This window comes from Petromyzon marinus, chromosome 27, assembly GCF_048934315.1.
Source record: "Petromyzon marinus isolate PM22_M1 ecotype Great Lakes invasive population chromosome 27, UKy_Petmar_22M1.pri1.0, whole genome shotgun sequence".
Taxonomy (NCBI): Eukaryota; Metazoa; Chordata; class Hyperoartia; order Petromyzontiformes; family Petromyzontidae; genus Petromyzon; species Petromyzon marinus.
In genome coordinates, this window is record NC_133693.1 from 7309987 (window position 1) to 7332954 (window position 22968).

At 45.3% G+C, this 22968-nt stretch overlaps 1 protein-coding gene across 2 annotated transcripts in view; it reads left to right on the plus strand.

Annotated features, from left to right (window-relative positions):
• Positions 1 to 3176: 3176 nt before the first annotated feature.
• The window catches only part of LOC116946580 (7-alpha-hydroxycholest-4-en-3-one 12-alpha-hydroxylase-like), a 28506-nt gene continuing 8714 nt past the window's right edge, over positions 3177 to 22968 (plus strand). The window contains exons 1-3 of one of the 2 annotated variants that reach the window (XM_032961632.2): positions 3177 to 3272; positions 19669 to 19775; positions 20415 to 20538. In XM_032961632.2, the coding sequence (XP_032817523.2) occupies positions 19681 to 19775; positions 20415 to 20538 (219 nt within the window). In that variant the 5' untranslated portion in view covers positions 3177 to 3272; positions 19669 to 19680. Of the gene's footprint in view, positions 3273 to 16917; positions 17492 to 19668; positions 19776 to 20414; positions 20539 to 22968 lie in introns of those variants that run through there. The other variant, XM_032961631.2, reaches the window with a different exon arrangement.

Sequence of the window (22968 nt, forward strand, 5' to 3'; positions counted from 1 at the left end):
ATCTCTAGCACTAACCACTCACACTAGCTCCATCTCTAGCACTAGCCACTCATACTAGCTCCATCTCTAGCACTAGCCACTCACACTAGCTCCATCTCTATCACTAGCCACCCTACACCAGCTCCATCTCTAGCACTAGCCACTCACACTAGCTCCATCTCTATCACAGCCACTCACACTAGCTCCATCTCTAGCACTAGCCACTCACACTAGCTCCATCTCTAGCACTAACCACTCACACTAGCTCCATCTCTATCACTAGCCACTCACACTAGCTCCATCTCTAGCATTAGCCACTCACACTAGCTCCATCTCTAACACTAGCCACTCACACTAGCTCCATCTCTATCACTAGCCACTCACACTAGCTCCATCTCTAGCACTAGCCAGCCACACTAGCTCCATCTCTAGCACTAGCCACTCACACTAGCTCCATGTCTATAATTAGCCACTCACACTAGCTCCATGTCTAGCACTAGCTACTCATACTAGCTCCATCTCTAGTACTAGCCACTCACACTAGCTCCATCTCTATCACTAGCCACTCACACTAGCTCCATCTCTAGCACTAGCCAGCCACACTATCTCCATCTCTAGCAGTAGCCACTCACACTAGCTCCATGTCTATAATTAGCCACTCACACTAGCTCCATGTCTAGCACTAGCTACTCATACTAGCTCCATCTCTAGTACTAACCACTCACACTAGCTCCATCTCTAACACTAGCCACTCACACTAGCTCCATCTCTAGCACTAGCCACTCACACTAGCTCCATCTCTATCACTAGCCACTCACACTAGCTCCATCTCTATCACTAGCCACTCACACTAGCTCCATCTCTATCACTAGCCACTCACACTAGCGCCATCTCTAACACTAGCCACTCACACTAGCTCCATCTCTAGCACTAGCCACTCACACTAGCTCCATCTCTATCACTAGCCACTCACACTAGCTCCATCTTTAGCACTAGCCACCCACACTAGCTCCATCTCTAACACTAGCCACTCACACTAGCTCCATCTCTAGCACTAGCCACTCACACTAGCTCCATCTCTAACACTAGACACTCACACTATGTTATATTTAGGCCTTAGTGTGTGAGAACTTGGATGACTGCATCACAATCCAAGTCAAATGCCTTTACATAGTATTCAAAAGGTAAAAAAGTGGTGTATAACGTTTCCAAAATCGTATTGCATGTACATGGTACATTTTAGACAAATCTTTCCTAAAATCCACCTTGCTCCCGTGCTTGCTTGGCCTCTCAGCTGTCCATCATTCTATTCCCAGTGATCTTCATGAATACTTCATAGACGCGCAACAAGAGGCTGGTTGTGCCTCTATTTTTTCAAGTCAGTTTACAACCTTTTTGTTGAAAGGAACAATGATTGAGTATCACGGCACTGTCGAGGTTTTTCATTACCGTACAAACGTCTTCGTCAATAGGTTCGCAAAAATTGGTTCCAACAGCAAGTACCTCTACCTTGACGACGTCCGCAGTCATTCCAACTGGTCCATGCAACTTTCCTGATCTCATACTGCAGACAGCAGCGTTGACTTCTTAAAATGTGACATCGGAAAATTCCTTCTCTACATATGAAAAAACTATTGCTCGGATATACAGTTCAGATCTGCATACAATCCCTCCACTAAATGTTAAGATTATATTTTCATAAAGTGGTATGGTGTCTGTCACTTTGACGACCCAGGTTACTCTTGTGAATGACACTATGTTGGTCTCTTGAGTTATCACCTGGTTAAACGAAATCAACTTTAACTTTCTTGTTCCTTCTGAGGCCTACCATGTGTTCATTACTAATCATCAACGTCTTGTTTTCTTGTTTTCATGCTCCCCATAGCTGATTCCGTAACTTGTTCTCTTGCTGACTCTGGTTTACCTTGCCGCCCACTTTCAATGTACCCTACATTTCTCTACTGGCTCTATACTAACATCATATCCTCACCACACACACCACCATCACCAACATCACCATCCCCCTATCCTCACCACACACACCACCATCACAAACATCACCATTACCCTATCATCACCACACAAACCATCACCAACATCACCATTACCCTATCATCACCACACAAACCATCACCAACATCACCATTACCCTATCCTCACCACACACACCACCATCACCAACATCACCACTACCCTATTCTCACCACACAAACCACCACCACCAACATCATCACCACCCTATCCTCACCACACAACCGCCATCACCTTCACCACTATATCCTCACAACAACAAAGACAACGGTTCCCAGTAACAGACTGTTGGGGCAAGTGCTGTTAGCGAGCACCTATGAAGGTCGGCGCAACACACGAGGGGGTGGGTGGCCAACACCACGCCCGACCGCCTTTGTCTCCCCAGGGGCGGTGTTTACACACCGCACCAGTTAATCATTCGAGGCTGAGTCGACCTAGCGGAGGCCCAGCACCCGGTTCAGATAATCCGTCACCGGTGTTGACCGTGAGCCCGGAATCGAACTTGGGTCGCCGGGTTCGTAGCGCAGCGTAGCGCTCACCGCTACACGATCCGCGTCACGCACAACCACCACCACCATCATCAACCACCACCATGCACAACCACCACCATCAACCACCACCATGCACAACCACCACCACGCACAACCACCACCGTCAACCACCACCATGCACAACCACCACCACCATGCACAATCACCATACACAACCACCACCACCATGCACAACCACCACCATCATGCACAACCACCACCATCATCAACCACCATGCACAACCACCACCATGCACAACCACCACCACCATGCACAACCACCACCATGCACAACCACCACCATGCACAACCACCACCACCATGCACAACCACCACCACCATGCACAACCACCACCACAATGCACAACCACCACCATCATCAACCACCATGCACAACCACCACCACCATGCACAACCACCACCACCATGCACAACCAACCACCATGCACAACCACCACCACCATCATAAACCACCACCATGCACAACCACCACCACCATCATAAACCACCACCATCATTACTCGCTGTGTCCACTAGATGGCGCTCAGATCCCATCTCTGTTGGTTCCGCATGAGCAGCATTGATTCCCCTACTGCCCTCTGCTGGCCACTGGCGTCTACGCGTCGAACAAAAAAAGTGAAAACAAAACCCAAACTTTGTTCGAGCTCGCAACGGCCCACAGCAACCACCCGCTAACCGTGGTTGGGGAGGGGGGGTGCGTCTTATAATCCGGTAGGTGCGTGCGTGTGTTCAGTTGGGGAGCGGTGGTGTAGCGGTGAGCGCTACGCTGCGCTACGAACCCGGCGACCCGAGTTCGATTCCCGGCTAACGGCCGACACCCGGTGACGATTATCTGAACCGGGTACCGGGCCTCCCCTAGGTCGACTCAGCCTCGAATGAGTACCTGGTGCGGTGTGTAAAAACATCGCCACTAGGAAGACAAAGGCGGCCGGGCGTGGTGTTGGCCATACCCAACCCCCTCGTGTGCTGTGCTTGCCATCATTGGTGCCCTAACTTGCCCTTACAGTCTGTTCAGGCTATACGGGGGGATACATTATTTGTCTTTGTGTATCAATGTGTGTGTTTGTGTCGGGTGCTGTCAAGCGATGGCTCTCTATTGATCAACCATGTTATGTATAAATATTGACTTCCAAGAGCATGGTGTGTATGCAGAGAAGAAGAAGAATAGTTGCCCGCACCTCTGATTAGCACGGTTGGCTACATATGGTGCAAAATAAGTTGAACATACAGCAAGGCCGTAATCTCCATATATAAAAGGCAAAGTTGTGAATGTGTCTGTTCAAAATGTTTAGCGTACTTCCGGACATGCAACAAACTTGAAATTTTGCATGTGGGTACTTTCCAGACTGTACACCATGCAAAAATTATAAAAAGACACTTTTCGTTTTTTTTGGGGGGGGAGCTCAATAATGTATATATTTTTTGCACAGCAAGTGAGCTGTGACGTCAAATCTGTCACGTGACCCTCGCACGTGGAAGCGTAACGCATTGTAGTGTAGTGGTTAGCGCGCCGCGCTACGAACCCGGCGACCAGAGTTCGATTCCCGCTCACGGCCACCACCGGTGACGATTATTTGAACCGGTCCTGGGCCCTCCCCTAGGTCGACTCAGCCTCAAACGAGTAACTGGTGTGGTGTGTCAACATCGCCACTGGGGGGACAAAGGCGGCCGGGCGTGGTGAATCCAAGTCCCGGGCGAAGCCGGGTAGTACAGCTCAAAATGTCCCCCCTATATATTGCTATAAAAAATTGCGATGCTATTTAAATAAAAACAACAATTTGATAAACCTTGGCCACAATATCTGGACTTGTCTTCATATAAATCAATGCACAGATATCTGTTTATATGATTGTGGTTATGGTTGTACTTTATTAATCCCTAATCTCTGCCATTACATACAATGAAACAAGAAAAGGCAAAAAAATATAAAACAGAGCAATGTAAATAAAATACGCTATTAGACATTATTGTAAAAAATAAATGAAAAGTCCATCTCATGTGTTAGTGAATTTTTTTAATATTTTTAGGCAGGAAATGAGTTTTCAAATTTAGATATTTTTCTGGGGAGAGGGACCCCCAGACCCCCTGGAAGATTTGGTCCCCCCCAATGTTGACCCCATGGCTACGGCCTTGACATACAGTACATACAATGAAGACACAACTGGCTGAACCTGGAGCGTGTGACTAAGAGATGATGGGGGCCTTGCCATCAGCCATCACGAAAACAAAGCACCTACTGCCTTGTAACTCCACATCATGGTGGTGTACATGGGAAGGCCCTTGTCCAGCATTGGTTAGACCATGGCTCATGATCATATCACTCAGGAAAAGAAGAGCGTCATCGCTCTCCCCTCTCTCCTTTCACGCCCCTTTTGAGATAATACATTTTAAATATGTCGATATTTTTCTCTGATGTAAGAGTCCAAGGTGTTTCCACATCGGCGATGTTGTTTTGCTGTTACGCAGCAAGTTATTTTCTGCAAACGAAAAGGAACCACATCGCTGTCGAAAAGTAACATTGGTCGACATTGCTGCTGCTGCTACTGCTGCCGATGATGTTGAATTTGCACCGTCCCACTAATCAAGCGATTGACGGGAGAGACGCTCCATGGCATCTCTGGAGTGCACAGTAAATTCCTAACATGCAATACCTCAACCACTAACAACAATGGGGATTTATAATGACTTAAATGAGTAATATTTTGTGTTTTACCAAGAACCAATTTTGTAATATCGATTCCAATTGCTGGAACAAATTCTTTTGTGATCGACTCTCCATCTCGGCAGGTGTGCTGCATTGTCCGCTGCGCTGTTTACTATGAACTAATCTTGGCTGACAGTGAGTTATGTAACCTGTGGACCCTACCACTGTTATGGACAAGGGAGGGGGCGGGTGGGAGCATGGTGGTGTTCAAGAACTGACCTTTTGTGCAAGCATGACACCTGTGGACTACCACTGTGTGAATGACGAGGAGACAATATTTAAGTCATTAGTTTCACGGGTGTGATGCATAACCCGCTTGCTACTTACTTAGGAGATGGTGTTTGTGGTCGTTGATTAGCAAGACACCCTTTTTAGCATGGATGTGGTACATTACATGTGCATGTAACAACTTCAGGGCTGCAGTGATCAGCAAGTGGACTGTACCAGTCTATAACCCAAGTGTGTATGTGTCTTTTACGCGTGTAAACGAGTGAAACGCGTAGTTAATCGGTGATATTTATCAAAGCCGGTAATTTAGCGGGGTTAACACGTTCAGTCCCGAGTGAGCTCTGAATTCCCCTACACACCCCCTCTATATATACAGGGTGAATTTAATATTTTTTTTAACACTTATATGGGACTGTCGGTTTTTTTTTAAATAGAAAAAGAACGGATAATGTACTGTAACATGATAACAAATGTAATGTTAATAGCTTCAAAAAGTCAGAGTCTCCACTTGTTCGTCATCATTGTCAACACGTGGCCTGGAATCTTCTCCAGGTGATCTCCAGAGCCTGGAGGCAGCAGCACATTTCTAGCGGTATCGTTGCATTTTTTAAGAAGTGTTAAAAAAAACATTTGTTAGCACCTTGCATATCCCCCGGCGCCTCTTTCTCGAACATTCTTCAACCTTTGCAAAATGTGTTCCACTAAAACCCAGTGTTCTTCACTTATTTTCGGAGGCACTTTCGCCGATAAGACATCGTCATCAGTGCGAGGGCCGCCACACGTTTGAAACCATTGGGGGGGGGGGCTTTGAGGGCACGTTGAGGATGGTGATGATGGTCGGTGGGCTGTTTTCACCATTTGTGTATTTGCGGGGTTGGGTGGGGGGGGGCACACGTCAAGGGGCGCACTATCGGAATCAGAATATTTACTTATCCTGGAGAAATCCAAAAACACGATAGGAGTGCAACGTACAAGAAAGGTTAACAGGTCACCAAAAACACACACACACTGTACAGACACTACTAAACCATCCCCATCCGACCAGGCAAAGCACTTAGACGTGTTAACTTAAAGGCCACCAGGGGCCGCCAGTGGCCCGCGGGCCTTGCCATGAAGAACACGGCCCTATGACAGAGAGCCTCATCTTCCGTCACGGGGGGGAGATCTCTAACCGACCCCTTTTGTCCGCACCGCAAAATTTTGCCCTTCAAATTATTTGGCCTTTCAAATTATTTGACCTTGGGGGGGGGGGGCGCTGTAATACGATGACGTTGCAGTCCACTTTTATATTGTACCACGGCATGGCCTAGCACCGAGCCAAAATCCGCGTTTGAACGAATTAAGCCGCATTCGGTCTGACAAAGCTCGCCAGTTGAGCACAGCAAAGCAAGCGGCAGGATCTGTCCGTTCGCCCCGTGCGCAACAAAAGGCGATGTATAAATGATCAATGTAAGCAGCGCTCGGGGGCGTGATAACGCGCAAGCGGAAAAAAAAGAAACACGCACACAACACCGGAAAATCCGACCGCAAAAAAAATCACGAGTCATGGTCGCGGTGTGCGTTTTCCAGGAACATTGGGGTTTTTTTTGACGTAGTCAACACAAATGTCTTGCTTAACTTAACGCTGGAAGGTTATGTACATTAATAGTGAGTGCTACACATATCACAATCTTTATTTACTCTGGAGGAATCCGATTGAGCGATGAAGCTTTCTTTTTCGTGAGTGTTATCATCATGAGCCATTATACTGGTAGGAACGAAGTTGTAAACTGAGTGTACCAGCCTGCAATAGATTAATGTGTCCGTCCGTCCGTCCCCTTTCAATACTTTAACGAAGTGAAATCTCGTGCTGTTGGGTGTAATAAAATTGCGCAAAATTCCAATGTTCCTACCAGCCCACCCTGCAGGGACCTGTTCTATTGACTGCTGGATAAGGGCCTTCGCATGTCATCACCACCTCTCACGGTCCCGCGAGGCCACAATACATCTCACCCTTGCACATTGAGCTGATCTCGTTGATCCCATCTCTGGTGGTAGTCGACATTTCGGGTGCACTCTCTCCTTTGACTGCTATTCTGTAACCCGTCCCTTCCGTCAGCTGTCATCCCCTCTGTCCATGAGGTGTCAGGTGTTGAACCAAGCCCACTTTCCTTCAACCTGAATTGATACATCCGTAGGGAGTACAATTGAGTCGCAGACGTTGTTCCTTTAAGAGGCAACACTTTTATTGTAACACCGCAACACAAAGGGGTAACTGCCCCTTTACCAGATACAACCTAGGGTGGGGACCCCCCCAGATAACTTCCCTGTACAGAGGAGTTACTGCTACGAAGGGTCGGACCCTCACTCGGGTCTATGACCACGTGGTTGCCTCGTAGGATGAAGAGCTTTAGCTTGAGACGTTGAGCTTCCAGCTTGTAGATGTTGAGCTTCCAGCTTGTAGATGTTGAGCTTCCAGCTTGTAGATGTTGAGCTTCCAGCTTGTAGATGTTGAGCTTCACGCTTGTAGATGTTGAGCTTACAGCTTGTAGATGTTGAGCTTCAGCTTGTAGATGTTGAGCTTCCAGCTTGTAGATGTTGAGCTTCAGCTTGTAGATGTTGAGCTTCAGCTTGTAGATGTTGAGCTTCCAGCTTGTAGATGTTGAGCTTCCAGCTTGTAGATGTTAAGCTTACAGCTTGTAGGTATTGAGCTTCCAGCTTGTAGAATGCAGCGACCCCGGTCCTTCTCAGGGACCCGCTTGATATCCCCCTACGGTCGGGGCCGCTCCGCCCTTGGCCCCGCCCGCCTTCTCGAGCATTCTCGTTCCCTCTCGATCCTTCTCAAGGGCTCTCCCCGACACGTGATCACCCTTCTGGGCCGTGCCGTTCGAGGTTCGTATGCTGATCCTTGTGTTCTTCTTACTCTCAGTATAATTCCCATCAAGCATCTGTCTGCATATTTTCACACTTTTCAGCGTTTTTCTTCGTTAACTGGTACCCATGCGTTATTGAAAGGGCTAGTACTATTGGCGAGTCGACACGTTGGCTAGTACAGCACTAGGGGTAGAGCTCAAATGAGTGGCTGGTTTGGTTAAAATTACGGGTAGGGACAATTATAGGGTGGTTGGTTATGGTTAGGTGTAGAGCTAGTACTAGTACCTGGTTGGCTAAGTGCTTAGGGGTAGAGCTAGTACTAGTGGCTAGGTGGTTATGGTTTGAGATTAGAGCAAGTACGAGTGCCTGGTTGGCTAGGGTTAGGGGCAGAGGTAGCTTTTTAACGCCCAAATTATTTGCTCATCCTCCTTACTGGCTAATTGTAACTTTTTACGTTTTTGGCTGTTGTTCCTCTGGTGCTTGCATTGCATAACCAACACAAGGGCCAATAAAAAAAAATACTGTGCTGCCTGCTTTTGATCGGCTTTAATGTCACACCCCACGGGAGGCGAACTACTTGGTTCACTGATGGGCCCTCCGTAAATTACGTCACGCACCTGGGGGGGGGGGGGTCAGACATTTGTGACGAGGGGAGGGGGGTGAGAAATGTGACGTCACATCAAAATGCGCAACTTTAGATAAATATAGACAACACGTTCTACTTAATTAAATAAATATTTTCTCCTACAACATCAGAATGCAGCGGCACATTAAATACGCACTACAATGACAATAGTTTAAAGCGATTTGAAGCATGTTTTATATTTTTTTGTGATGTCATATTTGAGGGGGGTCTGACTTTTTGTGACGCCGTGTGACGAGGGGGGGGGGTAAAAACTCGTACAAAATCGCGTGACGTCATTTATGGACGGCCCCTGATAAATAACTTACACTTCACGTTGTAGCAGCAAACTGAAAGTCACATAGGACTTTTGGGTGAACCCTGTCATATCAGTGAAATCAAATAACCTCTGGACCATCATTTCTCGGGGTGCCAAATTTGACGGTTTTGGTTTTAATATCTCTATAATTATAACCATATCAGCGACTATAGTTGTGCCAATCTTCAGCTCTGTAGTCCTTTTCAAGCCAAAGTTATTTCTTGCTCAAATGATCATTGAAGTGGTGCTCATCTCCTGTCTACAGCCCTGAGCCATAGGTGGAAAGTCCTCGTTCCTGTGACGATGACGAGTATATCAGTTCAGTTCAGTTTATTTTGGTATAGCCCTGTGAGCCATCCGGCTCTTGAATCGGGTGCAACCACAACAAACAAAAAAACTAAAACACGAACAAGAAAAACATCTTAAAGTGACTATGTGACTGTGCAAACAGAAAATCCATGGAAAAAAACAGCAAAAATATTCCTGAAAAAATCACCGTACACCACCGTTGCCTTTCCACAAAGTGGTATTCATTGTATCGACCCCAGAGGGATGATGGGCCGAGTTAACCTCCAATCAATATTTAAAGTCGCAATATTTTGATTGCAAGCCGCGCTCACTCTACCACTAAGCCACCTGGCTGGATTAGGCCTTCGAGAACATCATTATCATTTTCATCAGTCTCTCACTCAGGTACAATTATTTCTTATTTTCACATGTCACCCAGTAACAATTATCTCTATGTATATGATGTGCATTCATACTGTGTAGAGTATAAACAGTCTTTCCCGGGTTTACAATGCAGTATTTCGTTTTTATCACGGTTGCTGAGCCCCTGGCCCAAAATAACAAGTGGCCAGCAACAAACAGCACTATCGAACGTGCAATAGGTCCTAGAGTTAAATGCGCGTAGGTCTATTTAATTGACAAAGGTTGGATGAAACTCGGGAATCGGCACGATAATGAGGGGACTCCGAAGTCCGCAATGTGGGCAGCGAAATCAATACGTGAAGTTGACAGGACCAGTAATCATTGTATTGGTGATAGAAGAGTGCCTGACCAACCGCCGGTGAGTGAGTGATCTGGAGTGAATTTAGTGAATGCTGGATCATCAAACCCTCTGACTGCTTTTGTTGAATTTCATCAAGTTAAGCGACATGCGAATGAAGTGCTCCGCCCCACACATATAATAACAGGGTTCTAACTACAGCTAAATGCGTGCCTTGTTTAATAGTAATAATTGTTCAGCCTTAAATAAGTCTTTGGCGTGACAATAATCAATAAAAACTGCACACAATTCCTAACGTGCACTTACAGTAGATCGCAAATTCGGACACAATGTTTGATATTTAAAAAAAAACTCGGAGGCATGGGGTAAAGGGTTTAAAGTCCTTCGTACGCCAGCATGAACAGGTAAACTTTGACCTTTCTCTTCAAATTGCATGGTGCTTGGAAGCTAGGAATGTGCAACGGGAGAGCGCTTTGGATGGCTTGTGCAGCTACGGTGGAACGCTGCTCAGCTAAAGACAGTCGTGATTCTGGGTGCGATGACTACGAATACGTCCGCTGTGGTCAGTGAAGCCAGAAGGGTGGTATGGCAGGAGACTTTGAAACAGCAATTTTATTTTGATTTAAAGCTTTCGTGACTGCAGGGATTCATATTCTTGGTTTTTCTTATATTTTTATTATTTTATTTTTTCCCTTCTACGTGACTTTACCGTGTCTGTGTTTGTAAGTCTGAATTGCCTCGTGGACAAATCTCTGATAAAAACCCGTGGGTTTGCAGAGAACCTTGGTATCGGAGAAAACTATATCGTGATCACCCACAGCGTTGTAACGGTGATCAGCTACGGCAGAAGAATTCGTTCTGCCGTGTTTCAAATCTGATTTGTGCTCGCGAATTCGGTCAGAGACATGTCGTTTCGTCTCCCTGATATAGCAGTCACCACAGGTGCAGCTCAATTTGTAAACCCCGGGGTACTGTAAGTCAGGAACGACATCCTTCACGGATGGGATCAGGTCACGGATTTTGTGTACTGTATTGAACCGGACCAGGATCTTGTGTTTGTTTCGAATTTTAGAGATCTTTTTAGTAACGCCTGCTATATATGGTAGTGTGATGGTTTTGACCGGAGTATCAAGTGGTTGTTTCTGTATGGAGGGAGAAACAGCTTGGCGCATGGTACGGTCAGAGTATCCGTTTCTCTTGAGGGCCAGGTGTACATGTTTTAATTCACTGGTCAGGTGGTGTTGGTCCGAAATGCAATGTGCCCTGTGGTATAACGTTTTGATGAGAGAATTCTTTTGAGCTGGGTGGTGGTGGGAATCAGGTTTCAAATAGGAATCTGTGTGGGTGGGTTTCCTGTAGACAGAATGCCCCAGTGAGCCATCAGGTCTCCCCTCAAACAGAACATCCAAGAATGGTAGCTTGCCATCTTTCTCCACTTCCATGGTGAATTTGATGGCGGGATGTCTAGAATTGATGTGGTGTAGGAAAAGGTTCAAAGCTGGGAGGCCATGTGACCAAATGACGAAAGTGTCATCCACATATCTCTTCCACAGGGAAGGTCTGAGGGTGGAAGTCTGGATGGCGTCTGATTCAAATTTCTCCATGAAAACATTGGCTATCACTGGTGATAAGGGAGAACCCATGGGGGTACCCTCATTTTGTTTGTAGAAGGTGCCATTCCAAGCTAAGTAGGTATTGGTGAGGCAGTGTCTAATCAGCGCAGGTGTATCGGGGTCTAGTCCATGTTGTACCAAATTTTCAATGATTTCAATGGTGTCAGGTACCGAGACCTTGGTGAACAGGGAGACCACATCGAAGCTGACAAGGATCTCGTCAGGGGACAGTACAACGTCTTTGACCATAGAGACCAAATGAGCTGAGTTAAGTACTGCTGAGGAGGTCTTGCCAGTGAAAGGTAGCAAGGTATCTGACAGAAAACGTGCTAGCTTATAGGTAGGGGAGTTGATCGTGGATACGATGGGTCGTAGTGGAGTGCCTTCTTTATGAATCTTGGGGAGACCATAGAATCTAGGGGGTCTTGCAGCAGAAGGTTTTAAGGAGGAACGTTTAGTTGGTTTGATTATGGAGGTCGAACTTGTGATGATCTTGTTGGTTTTTATAGTTAGGCTATTAGTAGGGTCATTTTTCATTTTTGAGTAACTTCCATCGTTGAGTAGGTTCTGGATGTTGTTGTTGTACGAATCTTTATCCATAATTACAGTAGCGTTGCCTTTGTCGGCTGAGAGGATGACTATATCACCTGGGCATGCTGTTTTCACTCCAACGCTGTCCTCTGGACAGTCCAGTCCCTTCACCTGATGAAGGCCACTTGTGTTGTGGCCGAAACGTCGTGATTTTTTGTTATTTTATTTTTACCTACGTGACTTTACCGAATAGAACCAAAGAGTATGCAGGCTGACTCCCCTCTCATTGCCTCCTGTAGTCACCAGTCTACTCGTACTGCAGGCTGACTCCCCTGTCGTTACCTCCCGTGGCCACTAGTCCACTCGTACTGCAGGCTGACTCCCCTGTCATTACCTCCCGTGGCCACTAGTCCACTCGCACTGTAGTTTGACTCTGCTGTCATTACAAATGCAAAAATGCGACGGTGAAAGTGCGAAGCGTGTCATTTGCGCTCCTGACACAGTGGGGACAGGGTCATAGTGAGAAACACGGAAAGGAGGATAGTGAGACATTGGGAAAGGAGGATAGTGAGACTGCGTGCGTGCAACAGTAAGACACTGAACATGCGACAATACATCAATGCGACATTAAGATTGTGACTTTGCTTAACAGTGCGTTCTTTCATTCAATGCAGTGTTTCTAAAGCTCAGATCGGGGTACCATATATGACATGCACTCCTATCTAATCTTCACTTCGTCATGGGTCACGGCCACTGGGCAACAAACTTTGTGCGATGAAAGTTCCAAGGTTTTATTTTACAAGCGGCAATATCAGAGTGATGGTCATGGCACGGTGCCCAAGGTGGAGTTTAGAGGGGTGGGTTGGGTGAAATGCAGATTATCGGTGTAAGTTTTACCTTTAGAACATTTTCGTGGACTTATTTATGCATTTAAGAGTGTGGTTTGAGTTTATGAATTTGACATCTAGCTACATATGTATTCTTTGGTTCTTTCGGTAAAGTCACGTAGATAGAAAAATTATAATAAAAGTAAAAAAAACTACGACGTTTCGATCACAACACAAGCGATCGTCTTCAGAAGGACCCGATTTTTACTCCTGAAGACGATAGCTTGTATTGTGATCGAAACGTAGTTTTTTAAATATTTTTTTTTTACTTTTATTTTTCTATCTACGTGACTTTACCGAAAGAACCAAAGAATATGAATTCCTGCAGTCACGAAAGTTTTAAGTCAAAATTTAGCTACATATGCTACGGGTCCCGCAATTTCAAGGGCCGCGCGCTAAATGCTTTCAAGCGATCAATTCCGGTTCAGTGATTCTGCACTTGCTCTATTACTATAGTACTATACTGCCTTCAACTTTTATGAACGACTGGGTGTTTAAGGTTACCGATTTGTCGTATTATCTGGCTGTATAGCAAATGAAAAAATACAATTACTTTACTATGCAAGTGAAAAATTTGTGTTTGAATATTTATTCATTTTATTTAGGGCCCCTTTATAATATTTGATGATCTAAGGCAACCAGCTCCAGAAAAGTGTCTGATATAGAGCCTGTGTTCCATAGTTCGATGCCCGCTCACGCCCAACATCAGTGAATGAGTATCTGGTGTAGCGGTGTGTAGTAAACATCGCCACTGGGGAGACAAAGGTGGTCGTGCGTGATGCTGGCCACTCACTTCCTCGTGTGCCGCGTCAGCCTTCATAGGTGCTCGCTAACAGCACTTGCCCCAACAGTCTGTTAAGGCTACACGGGTGATCTTTGTCTCATCCAATACAGAACTCTCACCTGAACCGATATAGAATATTTGTATGATCGTGTAAGTCTTCATTATTAAATAGTGTTCTAATTAACGATTTTCACTTTCTCGTCTTGTCTCGGGGTCTTTTTTTTAAATCAATTGTAAGACCTCACAAATTTCATAAATCTCGCCAGCAGAATACACTCAGAATTAAGGCAGTTTGCCACCAAGTCTAAGGTAACTAACTCCATTTCTCTACATCACCATGTGTTTGACAATGAGGGGGTCATTGTCTCTCCCTTCTCCAAAAGCATATGTTTGCTCGTTTAACACGTAGGCTTTCACGACCATTATCAATACAGGTTTTTTTTTTGTTAGATCGCGTAAATATATAAATGTGTCGTTAAACCTGCCACCACCCAACACAGCAAATTAGTAAGGTTTGTCACGTAAACAGAACATGCCGATTCGTTACTAGTACAGCACACCGGTGTGTTGGAGAGCAAAGCCACAACATTTACAATCTTATTGTTCCATTGTGATCGTGGTCCATCATTACATCAAGCAGTTGCCACCAAGTATAGGTGGTTACACAGTTGTGATGATTATTAACATATGTATGTAAAATGGTATATGTACTTTAAAATACTCTCAGGAGCAGCCATCACATTTTTTATTGTTTTTTTGCGAAAAGCTATACGCACGCCATTCAAAACTTCGTCTTATCTGATACAGTACCCCCCTTTCATCCATTGATTCGATGGTAGATACCAGCTTGAAAATCTTTGGGACTTGAAGGTCTGGCTTCTATCCACGACCCCTAGATACCTAGGAATGGCATCATCGTGCACCGGGCTACCACCGAAGGACACTTCAAGGGTGGAATCTGCTGCATTATTGCTCAGGTGTAAAGCACTTGTGGTAGTATTGGAGGCACACAAGCAACCTCCCCTTTGCCCACTTCAGCAAATTGTTTATTTGCTGTGGTTGTTTCCACCTGATGACGGTCGCTTGTGTTGCGTCCGAAACGTCGTGATTTAATTTATTTTGTTTTATACCTACTACGTGACTTTACCGAAAGTACCAAAGGGTATGGATCCCTGCAGTCACGAAAACTTCAAATCTCGATTGTATCACTCAATTTACAAACGTTCGGTTTACAAAATTTCGCGTGAACGCAATTGACAAATTACGGACACCTTTCGACGAACGAGATCGAATTTCCGCGTGAACGAAATCTCACTCGGGCACGCGCCGTGAGATCATCAAACAAGAAGCACCCTGGAGGCTGCGTCCACCATCCACGACGGCGTCACGGTACCCCTGCAGTGCAACGGTAACGCAGCCACTTCACCTTGCCAGTCATTCCAACGTGCAGATCTTTGGGCGAATTCCCTGAAGAGGCAAATTGTTTTTGTTTTAAATTAATTATTATTCAATAGTTTTTATACCGTATTTGTGCTCATTATTATATTATTATTATTTGTATTGGAAAGTCATTCATAAACATATTGTATATTCTTGGTTCTTTCGGTAAAGTCACGTAGAAGGGAAACAATAAAATACTAAAAATATAAGAAAATTTTCTTGTTGTGGTTTTCACGCCTGATGATGATTGCTTGTGTTGCAGTCCAAACGTCGTGAGAATTTTATTGTTTTATATTTTTATTATTTTATTGTTTCCCTTCTACGTGACTTTACCGAAAGAACCAAGAATATGAATCCCTGCAGTCACGAAAGCTTTAAATAAAAATATATTGTATGTTAAAATGTGACGGTGCTCGTTCCGAGCCTTGAGGAACGGCATTGTTCATAATTCTGTTGCGGCTATGTTTACCGGCCAATTCCGGTCGCTGAGCATTTGCATCGATTAGGTGCATCGGATGATTTTGGCCAACTTCAGCAGCATGCCATGATGCCGAACCTTGTCAGAGGCAGCAGAGAGTTGAATAATTCCTGTGCCAGTTTTCTGTTGACTCGAAACCATCGTTTATGAGGGTGGTGAGCGATCTTTTCACAGCAAATACGGTCAGTTCAAGATCCAGCTTGTTCGGGAGACAGTCGAGCAAGCATTTGGTAAATTCCATCAGCCTGGAGGTGGAGGATAAGACTGGATATTCGTTTGTGGCTGGAAGGCAAGTCCTGCGAGTTTCCAGGTTTTAGAATGGCGATGACTTTGGCTTCCATTATTTCGGGACTTTCCCTGTCCTGTGCATGGCGATGAAGGGGTTTGCAAGCCATTGTTGGCCATATAGACCCAGGTTCTGTAGGAACTTGGGTTCGTAGACCATCATATCCCGGTGCCTTGTTGGACTTTGCGGCCCTAAGGGCCGCTTCCACTTCGGCGACAGTGCATGGTCTTGTTATATGTGTAGCTTGCGGTAGTTAATTGAAGGTGCTGGCAAAGTTGTATCCGGACAGCTTTCTTGGTATGCTTTTCCATCGGTGCCTTTTGAGCAGGACGGCGTGTGGGAAGCAACAGACATTTCTGTGGGTTTTGGTGGTATCTTGCTCTGTTGGTTTTGAGGCACCTAGGTTAGCAACAACTATAATTTTCCATTGCGGTGATTGACGCCAGGTAATTGCGTCAGGGGTACTTTAGCTTTATCATTGTGATGCAAACTAAAATTCGCCGACGAAGCAACAGAGATAAGAGTTAGCAATGCCCCTAATCTCTCCCAGCGACGTGCGGGGGTGGGCCTAGGGGCGTAGTTAGGCGGCGTCAGGGAGTGAACATTTATCCATCTGTAGGCACCTCTACCTGCGGCAGTGATTGTGCCCGTGCGTCTGATGTGCAGCTCTGTGTCGCGGTGTCGCGGCCAAATGGGAGAACGTCAGATGATTTGATCCAACGGAGATAATATTGTAGCAGCATAGGTTTGTAGATATTGATGGGTTTATGTCCAGCCACGTGTAGGCGTTTTGCACACGCGAGTATGCTGTGTGTGTTTTAGAGTTATTACTCTTATTAAAGTGGCTCTGCGAGTGAATCGGTCAGTGCCGGATGAAGATAGTGCGGGGCCTGTAGCATATGTTATATTAAAAACATTTTTTTTACTTGCATAGTAAAGTAATTGTATTTTTTCATTTGCTCTCCAGCCAGATAATACACACATTGCTAACCGTAAACACCCAGTCGTTCATAAAAGTTGAAGGCAGTATAGTACTATAGTAATAGAGCAAGTGTAGAATCACAGAACCGGAATTGATAGCTTGAAAGCATTTAGCGCGGAGCGGGGCCCGTAGCTACATTTGTAGCCACTTTTGTGACAAGCATAATCCGGCACTGGAATCGATCGTGACTTGAGGTAAGAATTCAGTCCTGATTATCGACTTCACTAACAGTATCACCATCGCTGACATCGCCATTGTCATCGCAGACAATAGCCAACATCCGCCTTCATCATATTTACCATCACTAGTATATCTGTGTCATTGTCACTAACATTATCTTAATTTGCATTGTCATCATTGTACGTGCTATGAAGAGCGACCATGTCCCTAGAACGTTGCCCATTATATATTTTTACCTTTTAAGGCCGCAGTATTATTGACAAATATGTTGAGTTGTTTTGTTATTCGTGCTCGTGCGCCACAGCAAGCACAGCACTATCACTCAATAATGTGTTAAATCTTCATGAACACCGTCATCACTGACATAATTGCAACCATTATCATACCTGTCGACCCATACGCTTTACCCGTATTCTTGTACAGGGAAATTTAGTTTTTCGGTCCATAAGGCGTACAGCCGTTTCAGTACGGGCAAAAAAACCCATAATTTTTGTCAACTTGTTTGTGTTTCTCCCTTGTGTTGAGGCTTTGTAGGATAAATGTTGTATAAGGGCACAGGGTGACCAATAAGGTCTGAAGTTGTTTGTAATACGGTAGGCACTGATAAGAGGTTGACAAGTATGCATTATCATCACTAAACATCAGTACATCATCACTAACATCCCTAACATTATAATTATTATCGTTATTGCTAAATTGACTTATAACATTGTCAAAACAAACACATCCAGAGGTGGGTAAATTGAGTACCATCTCATGAGGTGCACCGTGCCGTGCAGATATACTTAGAGCTGGGTTCTATGATTATCAAAGTAATCAATTATTATCAAAGTAATCAATTACTTTGATAATTATCCGTGCAATTACTCAACTAATCGGAACAGGAAATGTTTGTAAAAAAAAAGTCTTTCCTCTCGTACCATGTGTGCCGCTGGACGGGAGATGGTAGGCTGGGCTTGGTGATATCATCGTCAGCAGCAGCAGATGTGTCATGCTGGACATGGCTTGCAAGGGGTTTCTCACCTTTGGGAATCAGAATGCCGGATGCGGCCACCAGTTTAAGTGAGCCCAATCAATTGACTTAAGCAACACATCGTCCCAGCTCGTAGAGAGATTATTGACAGCGGTTGTTGGAATGAGAATGTGCCCTCGTCATGTTCATGTGGAATTTTCACCACGATGTTTGAGACGAGCATTTTTGTAGAGCTTATGGAATATCGTATTGTGTTCTACTGTGTAGCGTTGCATTGTATTATGTAATTACGTATCGTATTATATTGTTATGCTGGTTACTCATTAAACATGGAATGTTGGACTAACGTTGGGCCATGTGCGAACGTTGGCCCACTGTTTTGCATGTTTACTGCGTAACGCTGAAGCGGCTGAAGTCACCTGAATGTATGTCGTGTGTCCCCCCATGTCGGGTATCTTCACCAACCCAAACTGACGGTGAAGCTCCGTCACATATCTTCCCACCCAAGAGTCAGGCAATCTTAAATTCGGTCCTGAAATCGCTTGGAAGTCTGACTTCGTCAACCATTGCGACAGCACCGTGCGTGTACGTGCCAGCCAGCACACGCCACGACGAGGGATAATGCCGGATGATACATTTAATCTCATAGTGTCATTCATGCAATTGTATCTCAAACGCTGTACAATAATTACACGGGTTAATAATAATGACAAAGTGTCCAGTAAGGAGATGGAGCAATAAAATTAGGTCCTTGTACAGCTGCTTGGTGGATTACTGCATCGCGGCGTTGTGGGTGATGGAGGCCTTCATCCAGCAGTGGATTGATTATGATTATGACTGCTGACGACAATATTGTTATAAAGTATCGTGATGTTTAAGATATACTGTAGTGTGCAGTGATGGATCCTGTTGTGATATATCATTCACGTTAAGTTGTGCTGGAAGTGTTGCATCATTGTTTGTATTGTATAAGGAACAAGGAGTTTATCAAATTTGTCCCAAGACACCGGCACGTGTGGCCTAACTGTCCTTCGAATAATGCCATGAGATATTTAACGTCCACTGAAATGCAGAGGGTGCATATTCATTGTTAACGCAACGCAACATGACAACTGCATTATTAATCTCTACAACAAGCAAGCGTCATACTGCTGGGCAATGCCACCATCCCGTGTTGTATTGTGCTGTATCATTGTGTTCTATTGTGTTGTTGTGTAGAGGTGGTACGTAATGGCCGGCTCGGTCCTGTTCACGTCCTCGTGGGTCGTGGGGTTCCTCGTCATCGCCTTCATCGTTCTCGTCCTGTTCGTCACACGGAGAAGCCAGTGAGTGAGCCTCACCATCCCTCACAACTGCTCACTACGACGCCTCAACATTTACCACTGCAACACTCCTCATGCTATATTCTTGGTTCTTTCGGTAAAGTCACGTAGATAGAAAAGAAAAAAATAAAAAAAAGTTATTTTAATAATAAAAGATGCGAATAATAAATTGAAAGTAATGAAAACACAAAAACCCCACGACGTTTCGATCGCAACGCGTGCGGTCTTCATCACTCCTCACCACACCTCACTGCTCACCTCTACAAACTTACCACTCTGCACCATGAATTACTCACTATACCTCGCCATTACACTCACCACTGCTCACCATTACACACTCCTCACCAAACGACACAGCTACATAGTCCACCATACCTCACCGCACGACTACACACCTCGCTGCACCTCAACAAACCGAACCATATCTCACCATGACACAATCACTTGACACCTCACCACACCATTGGGTATCCTGGCCCACAGGACCATAGCCCGGGCGCACTGCCCTCTGGCCTATAATGCCATTCGTCTTTCTCTTGCCCCCTCCCCTCATTCCCTGGCCTTGCTCCGTTCCCTCCACCTCAATGCCTCTCCCCCCCCCCCCCCGTTCCCCACTCATCGATGCCCTCCGTGCTCCCCCAGGCGCCCAGGAGAGCCTCCCCTTGATAAAGGCCTCATCCCATGGCTGGGCCACGCCATCGAGTTCCGGAGGGACATGTACGCCTTCCTGCGGCGCATGCAGCGCAAGCACGGAGACACCTTCACGGTCAGCAGCGGCAGCAGTGGGGACAATGGGAACGACAACAGCAGTGGGAACAATGGGAGCAGCAGCAATAGAAGTGGGAACAGTGGGAACAGCAGCAGTAGGAACAATGGGAGCAGCAGCAATAGAAGTGGGAACAGTGGGAACAGCAGCAGTGGGAACAATGGGAGCAGCAACAATAGAAATGGGAACAGTGGGAACAGCAGCAGTGGGGACAATGGGAACAGCAGCAGCAGTGGGAACAATGGGAGCAGCAGCAATAGAAGTGGGAACAGTGGGAACAGCAGCAGTGGGAATAATGGGAGCAGCAACAATGGAAGTGAGAAAAGTGGGAACAGCAGCAGTGGGGACAATGGGAACAACAGCAGCAGTGGGAACAATGGGAGCAGCAGCAATAGAAGTGGGAACAGTGGGAACAGCAGCAGTGGGAACAATGGGAGCAGCAACAATAGAAATGGGAACAGTGGGAACAGCAGCAGTAGGAACAATGGGAGCAGCAACAATAGAAGTGGGAACAGTGGGAACAGCAGCAGTAGGAACAATAATGGCAACGGTAGCAGGAGTGGGAACAATGGGAGCAGCAGCAGGGATAACAGTTGGGATTAGGGTTGCCGCAGGTACAAAACAAAACCAGGACATATCGTGGGAAGCAGAATATCTGATAATTCCAAAATAGGGCAGATCAACATGCAAGTGCATAGTCGTGAGTTGTATATTATTGTGCAATCGACACAACACAAGAAGTTTAGAAGACTTGCAGATTTCCTAGTATGGCATCTACGTGAAGAGGACGTCCTGGGAAAACCAGAACAGGTGGCAACCATAGTGGGGGCAACCTTCATCTCCATATCGACATTTTCCGAGGCCTAGGTTACGAAAACTAAAAGTACAAACTTTTTCTTTGAACATTTTGGAGACACCAAATTTAGACATTTTGCTTTTCAGGTTTGTATAATTATAACGTTTTCTCCATCAATACGATGCCTCTAACTTGAATATGTTCTCTCAGTCCTGTCCCTCTTTCTATCTCTTCGTGTAATTCCAAGTTTGCACCTCTCCCATGTTTTTTTGTGTGGCCTTATCAACTTTTGCTCCACTTCATAAATATCCATGTTTCTGACTCGTACAGTATGTCACAGCTGAGGATGCACACAAAGTAAACCTTTTATTCTTTAGGCATACTAGTACATTGCTTTTGATTAACTTCAGTTTTTCAAAAGCACTGCAACTTACTCTTGTGCGCCTCGTTATTCAATTGGTTTGAGCCCAGTCAGCCTTCAATAATAATTGCCCTAGATACACAAATCCTCATGTCTTTTCCAGTTGTGTCCCTCCAACAGAAATCTTAATTTATTTGTTGAACGCTATATTTATCTTGAGCTCCACGTTGCATCCTTCTTTGTTAAGTTTTTCTATAGTTTCCTGATTGGCTAAGCTGATATTATGGGGACGTGGAATTGTGCGCCGCTCACATCAATATTTCACGGCTAAGTGTGGACTCAATTTCTGACTGCGAATGACTAAATTAAATCCAGAGACTAAAGCCTAGTTAAATATCCTTCAACCAATTCTAGATTTGAAGTTATTGTGACTGCAGTGATCCATACTCTTTGGTTCTTTCGGTAAAGTCACATAGGTAAAGGTAGGTTTTAAAGGTAGGTTTACCTACGTGACTTTACCAAAAGAACCAAAGAGTATCCTTCAACTAGATTAAATCTATGGCTAAAATATAACATGCTTAACTAAATTAACACTATGTACACGTGTGCACTTAAAAATCATGTCTGCCAGTCTAGTGTGTGCCTGGTAAAAGCACCATGGTGAAATAACTGCCAATTATTGGTGAATGGTGGCTGCTGTTGTTGTCGTAGTGAAGTAGATAGCGCATTTCACTACACACCCGGTGAATATAGTTTACTCATGACCAACATCATTGGCAAATAATTGAACCAATTTTGGGCCTCCTCTTGGTCAACGCAGCCATGATTTCATAGCTGATGTGGTGTGTAAACATAAGGCATTGGTGAGACAAAAAGCAGCCCGGAATGCTTCTGACCAAATCACCCTCTCGTGTACCGTGACCACTTCGATCTTCCTCCTGTCCCTTGGTTTCAAGGATGACATCGACAATTGTCAGCAGTTCTGCTGAGTATATTCATGTGACTTCACAGATTAACATGGGAGACAGAGCGCTCGTTACATTGAATGCAGAACCACGTGGGTGGTTGGGCCGATCGAGATCGACGCTATCTTTGTTGCTGGTGCCGCATCTCCTCCCACTGTGCATCATGATTCTTGTAAAAAATGTTGGACAGTTGCCAGCCGCTTGCACTTCTAGCTGGCCTTTACGTGTGCTCACTAGTAGCAACTTGCTTCAGCATCCTACGGAGGCCATACGCCGGATCTTTCGTTGTCTTTGTGTGTCCGCCCCCT